This window comes from Balaenoptera physalus (assembly GCF_965194825.1).
Source record: "Balaenoptera physalus genome assembly, chromosome: 4".
Taxonomy (NCBI): domain Eukaryota; kingdom Metazoa; phylum Chordata; class Mammalia; order Artiodactyla; family Balaenopteridae; genus Balaenoptera; species Balaenoptera physalus.
The window spans coordinates 98,024,973-98,031,871 of NC_138891.1; the positions used below are offsets into that span (position 1 = coordinate 98,024,973).

The 6,899-nt window shown below is 42.8% G+C and overlaps 1 protein-coding gene across 11 annotated transcripts in view; it reads right to left on the minus strand.

Annotated features, from left to right (window-relative positions):
- Nucleotides 1-6,190, minus strand: part of TFG (trafficking from ER to golgi regulator) — a 36,953-nt gene extending 30,763 nt beyond the window's left edge. For 6 of the 11 annotated variants that reach the window (XM_082460515.1, XM_082460507.1, XM_082460514.1 and 3 more), the window contains exons 1-2: nucleotides 5,825-6,190; nucleotides 1,041-1,267 (exon numbers count right to left, since the gene is read on the minus strand). In XM_082460515.1, coding sequence (XP_082316641.1) covers nucleotides 1,041-1,224 — 184 coding nt within the window. In that variant the 5' untranslated portion in view covers nucleotides 1,225-1,267; nucleotides 5,825-6,190. Of the gene's footprint in view, nucleotides 1-1,040; nucleotides 1,268-1,829; nucleotides 1,849-5,824 lie in introns of those variants that run through there. The other 5 variants (XM_082460513.1, XM_082460511.1, XM_082460506.1 and 2 more) reach the window with 5 other exon arrangements.
- Between the last annotated feature and the right edge of the window lie 709 nt (nucleotides 6,191-6,899).

Consider the following 6,899-nt stretch of genomic DNA (forward strand, 5'->3'; position numbering starts at 1 on the left):
AGAAACTAGGCCTAGAGAGTACAATCTCCCATGTGATCCTCTACACTCTGTCTTCATGCAGCTGCTTGCTGGATGTCAGTGCTCAAGGTGAGCTTGTAAGCCATGTGTTGAATATATCAGAACTGGGTCCCTGTCAACCTGGGTCCCTGAATGATTTCTTGAGTGTTAAACCATTGAGATTTTAAGATTTCTGCTGTAACAGCTGGCATTACTTCAAGCCAACACACAGAGAGAAACAGAGAAGAAGCTATTAGTGATAAGAAGAAAACTGAGACAGCACAATGTCAGAGATATTAAGGGGTAAGAGTAGTTTAACAAGGACGGTGTGGATAGCAGTGCCAAGTATTGAGATCAAGGTGAAATAGACTGGAAATAAATTCAGCGATAAGAAAGATACTGGTAACTACCTAAAGCACAATTATCAGTAGAGATGTTAACAAAGAAGACAGGTTTAAAGAAAAAGAAATAAAGACAGTCTACTACTATAATTCTACTATGTCTTTGATGAAACATTTGTCATGTAAAACCCATCTCCATAAAAAGTTTTGTGGTCCAGTGAGTCTGAGAACACTGCATAAACTGACATTGTACATCAGTATATTACATGTTCTGAAAATTCCTGCAATAAAGAAATACATTTGTCTTTTTTTAAACCAGCTTTCCCATACTTAGTTGACCATGAAATCCTTTCTCATTCAATACCTACTAACATCCCTTTCACATTGGGAAACACAAGTAGAAGTTTGGTTTTAAAGCAAAAAGGAAGCCAGAATTTGCACAGGCATAAGAGAAAAAAAAAATGGCTTGTAAAAATGTGTGAAAGTGTCCTATCACTTAAAACCCCCTTCTAATAATAAATCACTTAGCTATTTTTAACTTATAAAAGAATTATAACTACATGAACGTTCCATTAAATAAAAGAAAGTGGTACTCAATTACCATGGAAGGACACAATTTTTATTCTGATTTCAATGAAAAATGGACAAAAGAACACATATAATATTTAGACTTTTAAAAACTAACTTGAGAAACACTCTTACCTTCATCTTTATATTTTATTGTAACTTCATCATTACTCAGAAGTTTTCCTCTGAAGACTCTCTGCATCATTAGCACTAATTCATCATAAGTAATATCTTCATTATGAATGGGAATTCGTCGAATATCCTCTCCCAGTTGAGCTTTGATGATTAGCTTCCCACTCAGATCCAACTGCCCATTCATGGTGGACTCCAGGATGTTCTATATATACAACTCTAGAAAAAGACTAACAAAATGGTTTTGATGATTAAACAGCTATAAAACCTATTTTAAAAGTTGAAAAGCAAAGCTACGATTAGAATCTAAGAAATTCTGGTCTTCAAAGGAGATCCACTGTTCCAGTGTTACGATATTCATGTTAAAATGGTCTGGAGAAAAAAAAAAAAAAAAATGGTCTGGAGAGACTTCCCTGTTGGCACAGTGGTTAAGAATCCGCCTGCCAATGCAGGGGACACGGGTACAAGCCCTGGTCCTGGGAAGATCCCACATGCTGCAGAGCAGTTAAGCCCATGCGCCACAACTACTGAGTCTGTGCTCTAGAGCCAGCGTGCCACAACTACTGAGCCCGCGCGCCCAGAGCCCGTGCTCCGCAACAAGAGACGCCACCGCAATGAGAAGCCTGTGCGCAGCAAAGACCCAATGCAGCCTAAAATAAATAAATAAATTTATTTTAAAAAAATGGTCTGGAGGTGGCTTTATTATGTGCCTAAGAAAATAAGTTTTATTATTTTATATCTATTATTATTTTACCCATATATTTAACTGCTTATCTGATTTAGATTTCTTACTTAACATGTCTAGAACAAACTCCTCATCTTCTCCTCAAAATCTGCTTCTCCTGTAGTCTTCTCCATCTCAGTTAGTAACAATTCTCCTTCTAAGCTGTTCGAGATAAAAAAAAAATCTTAGTTTCTCTCTTTTCCTCACACCTTACATACACCAAATTGCCAACAAATCTAGTTGCCACAACCTTTAAAATATCTCTAGAATCCAGTCACTGTAGTACCTTCACCTCTATCAACTTAATCCAAGCCACCATCATCTCTTGCCTGGATTATTGCAAAAGACTCCTAACTGGTCTGCCTGCCCTTTACCTTTGTCTGCTTTTAATCTATTCTCAACACATCAGAGTTATCCTGTTAAATAAAATCTAGTATCACTACTTCAAAATCTTCCAATAGATTCCCATCTCACTCTTGGTAAAAGCCAGAACTACAAGGTCATGACCTGACCTCTGGTCCCTGGCCAAGTATTTAACCTCATTTCCCACCTCTCTCCCTGGCTACCCTGCTACACTCATACTTCACATTCTCCTTCTCAAGACTTGGCACTTGCGGCTTCCTTTATCTTGAGCCCTTTTCACACCCCTCACATGATTCAGATCCCTGATCAAATGTTAATTTCTCAGAGGTTTTCCCTGGCCATCTAACTTAAAATGGCTTCACTGTCACTTTCTTATCCTGCTTCATTTTTCTGCAAAGCACTTATCACTACCAAATATTTTAAATGTATTAATTTTTTACTGTCTTTTCCACTAGAAAGTAGGGAAATAAATGGTTTTGTTCACTGTATTTCCGGAGCCTAGAACAGTGCCTAGCACACGGTTAATCATTCAATAGCTGTTAAATGAAGGGAAAAATAAATCCTGGCTTCCAAACTCTATTAGCCTGTATATACTAACTGCTAGCCCTGAAGAGAAGAGCATGTGTGAACGCTAAAATAGTCTCAAATTTTTCTCACTAAAATAAGAAAGACCTCACGAGTATTTTCTCCAATTTTTCTATTTTGGAAACTTGAGGACAAAGAACAAATCAGTGATACCCTCCTGAGCTTTCTAACAAGACTGTCCACTACTGTTTCTACATCTTCCATAACACACCCTTTCCCCAAACCTGAGTGTGTGTGATTAGACAGCACACTTGAAGAATAAGACAGTATCAGAGAACTAAATACTAACTTGCTATTGAATTTTCCCTTCTTGGGTTTTATTTTAATCTTATTTCAGGTTATTCAGTGTGCTTCTCCTGTAATGACTCTGTAATCCTAAATTCAAAATAATGTCTGAGGTCTCTAGTAATTTATGCCATTACCATATAACAACAGAAAATACACTTATGCTTAATTAATGTGTTAATATCTCTTCTTCTCAAGGCCTATCTCTTCTTTCCAAGACCAAGATGTTCTTGAACACATTATCTGTAACCACGGAGCATTTCCCTAGTATCAACTCCTTCCTCCTCCTGCCCCAAGCAAATGATCTCTCAGACTATTTAAAGTACCTTATAATCTCCTACTGGACACATTCTGGTTTCAACACCATGCTTTTCTACTAGCAGCTTTCTGTTTTCTCTTCTTAAATGTGTTATTTCATTGACATCATATTTAGTGTTCATAATTCTCTACATTTACTCCTTCGTGTGTGTGTGTGAAAGCACTCCACCGGGCCCCCAACACACCAACGCTTCAAATACTTGAAGAAAGTTTTCATGAATCCTAATTCATTTCATGAATAGTACACATAAATGCCCTAATATTCTTCATATATATGCCCCATGTCCTTCTAATTAACTACTCCTTAAATGAATGTCTCTAGACCCCCTTGACACCCTCTGAACAAATTAATTTTATGAGTGAATCTTTAATGCCCCATCTTAAAATGGGGCAATAAATATTGAATCTAACACTCTGAGGTCAGTTCAGAACAGAGCGGACTGTGCTCTACGATCTGGATGCTATGCTTGTCCTGACAGAAAATAAGAATACAGTTAGCTTTTTATCTGCCCATTCTGACAAAAGACTTCTCATGAAGACTCGGATTAACTGAAACCTCCATACAACCCCTTCACCTGTTAGCCAAACCAGCCCTCTTCATTTGGGAAATACTTAAATACCTACTATATGCCAAGCTCTGAAGTATCATTACTTCAACAAGATGGTAAAGATTCCACCTTGTTTGCCCTGCAGCCTGAGAAGAATAAAGAACTTCAGCAAATCAATCTATGTAACCTTCTCTTACCTACAGGATGTGTAAACCGTCAATAGTGTAGTTAAGGACCAGGGCTTAGCTTCAGCAGGATGGTTCTACCTATTCTCAGCAGCATCTAAAATAGTGTCTGACATATAGTATTTAAAAACTTGTTTTCGTTCCCTAAACAAAAGATGAATGACAAATAATAAAGTTCTGACAGAGGGACTGAGAGAAGAAAGCTGTACGATCAGATCAGTTACTAAGTCAAACCTTCAAACTGTACCTTCTTTATGTAGCTAGAAGTAACTCCCTACAACAGACATATTCCTAATCAAGAGAAATCTCCAACATTAAATATAATTGATATAATCCTTTTGATCGTGAAGGAACTGTTGCTCGGTTACAACGGATCTGAAAATATGAGTCTCTTTTACTTTGCATCTGCCATGTTTGCCTGCAAATTCATTTACTGGTTGGACTGGGCTGTAACCTACCTGTGGGCAGGAACCAGGCCTTCTTTCCTAAGGGTGTCCCCAGTTTGTGCAGTCATCTCCATAAAGCATGCACACAAGTTACCATAAAAATAAGAGTACCCTGGAAGGGAAAATCCCATCCCCACATTTGTTTACATAACTGTAGAATCCAGGTCCTCTTTTTTCTCTAACTTCAATCACAAGGTAGAGACTGCTGTGAACTACTAGTTCCTAGGGCTGCCGGTGAAATCCTTACAGCTTTTTCTTCTCCCCATTTCTCCTTCTTTCTTCTTGTCCTTGCCCCACTCCCTCTGAAGCCCAGAAATGACGCAGCCACTAACTTACGAAATCTTCCAACAGGAACACTGTTCTCAGAACTGGAGAATAAAGTGTCAGGCCCAAGGAGACACGTAAAAAGCCTGCCTCTTAAACCAGGATGTAGGTTCAGTGACCAAACCTCCAGCTCCACTAGCCCTGTAGTTAGGGCCCTGCTCAAATTCAGAGGGGCCTGCTTAGGCACCTCCAGAGGGTAGCAATTTCCTTTTAAGAAATCCTAAGCAAAACCAAACCCTTGAGTATTCCGAAGAATGCAAGTAGTCTCAAATCCTGCCTGACCAGAGGCAGCATAGCAAGATGGTAAAGATATCCCCTACTAGCTGTGTGACCTTAGGCAAATACTTCTCCAAACCTCACTTTCATCATATGCAAAATGGGAATATCTAAGTTTGGAAGAATACTTGTGATGATTAAATGAGACCATGCATCGAAAATACTTAGCACAGCGCCTAGCAAAGTAAACTCTTAAAAGTTAGTTGTCATCACCACTATCAAACTGGGTTGGACCTCCAGACGGCGCTTGATTAAGGACTGACATAGCCAAGGAACAAGGTTTCTCCTAAGTGACCCCAATTAACTTATTCCCACAGGCGCCATTCTCCACCCTTCTCACCCTTCCAAGCCCCTCTGAAGGTTAGGCACTGGACCACCCCAGGCCTCCCAAAGTCCCTCTCCTCTCCCTCGGGCAGTCCAACTCCTAGGAGCCAGGTGGAATCCGCGCAAGTGCCCTTGCTGACCCAAACACCCCTTAGAGCCCCCCAGAGGGCCTGCTTCGCTGCCACTGTGGCCAGCGGGGCTCCCCTCCCCTCCCCGGACGTGGCCTCCCCTCCCCCACGCGAGGCCCAGCCCGGCCTCCGTCCTCCCTACCTCCAGCCCTTCCCACGACCCCTCCGACCCCACCCGTCCCGCGCCTGCCGGTTCGAACGAGGCCCTCCCAGCGTTTTCCACGTCTCCCGGCCCGCCTTGCCCGAGAGATCGGCCGCGCCCCCGTCTCCAGCGGCCATACCGGCTTCCCGAGGCCGCCGCTGCCGCCCCTCCGCGGGTCTCTGCTGATCCAACCGGTGCGAGGCCGCCACCGCCGGGCTCTGGGGCGTTGGGGGAAGGCTACTGTCACGGCCCACTCGGTTGCCCTCCGGGGCCGCTGCACCTCGCTGGCAGGCTCGCGCGAGCCCCGGCCAATCGCACGGACCCACCAAGCCTAGCGAGAGCTCGGGCCCAGTACGTGGCAGGTGAGGAAAGAAGAGGGGCGGGAACAAGAAGAAAATCTGTCCTTTCGCTCCGCCTTACAACGAGCAAATCAACCCAGGAAGCATGCGCAGCGGCGAGGGGTGGGGGACTGACAACGCCGCAGCCTGCAGGAGCCTGAATCTCTGCTTTCTCACTGGAAGACCGAGGGTAGGAAATGCGAGCTGGATGGATGCACGCATGCGCGAGGCGTGACAAGGCACTTCCGGTTTTCCGGAACGCTAGTATTTCCTGTCTCTCGCCCGTGGGCGGGGCGTAATTTGCTGTTTTAGACTCTTTGAGAGCAGGTTTAAAGTGGGCGTTAGTCCAAGTTTGGGTGCTTCTTGTTTTGTGGCCATTGTAGTTCTCCTAGTCATATCTCCAGAAACCTAATCCTTTTCCCGCCTTCCTTCTACAAACTCATTCATTCATTATTGGGCGCCTACGCTTTGTAAAGCACTGCGCTGGGAATGGAAATGAATCAGTTTGTGAGCAAGGAGTTCCGAATAGCGTTTATGAGACGGGACAAACTTATGACTGTGTAAAAGATAAAGGTTGGGAAATTAAGGCTGATTAAGGATTCCAGAAGCCTTTTTGGAAATAAGGCTTTGAGCCTTATTTGAGCGTACCCTAAATACTGTTCCCTTCTCTCTTATCTAAAGCATTTGTTTTGAATATGCCTGTTTATGTAAGAAGTGCTCTGGCTTTAGACTGAAGCCTAAAATTTTGGGGGAGGGTGGGAATAGGTGATAAAATCTGGGCATGGGGGCAGTGCTGTTTTAAAAGTTGCAAGGAATTTTGCCTTCTAAGATGGAGACTAGGCAAAAAGCAATTTGAACTTACCTGGTCCCCAGTTG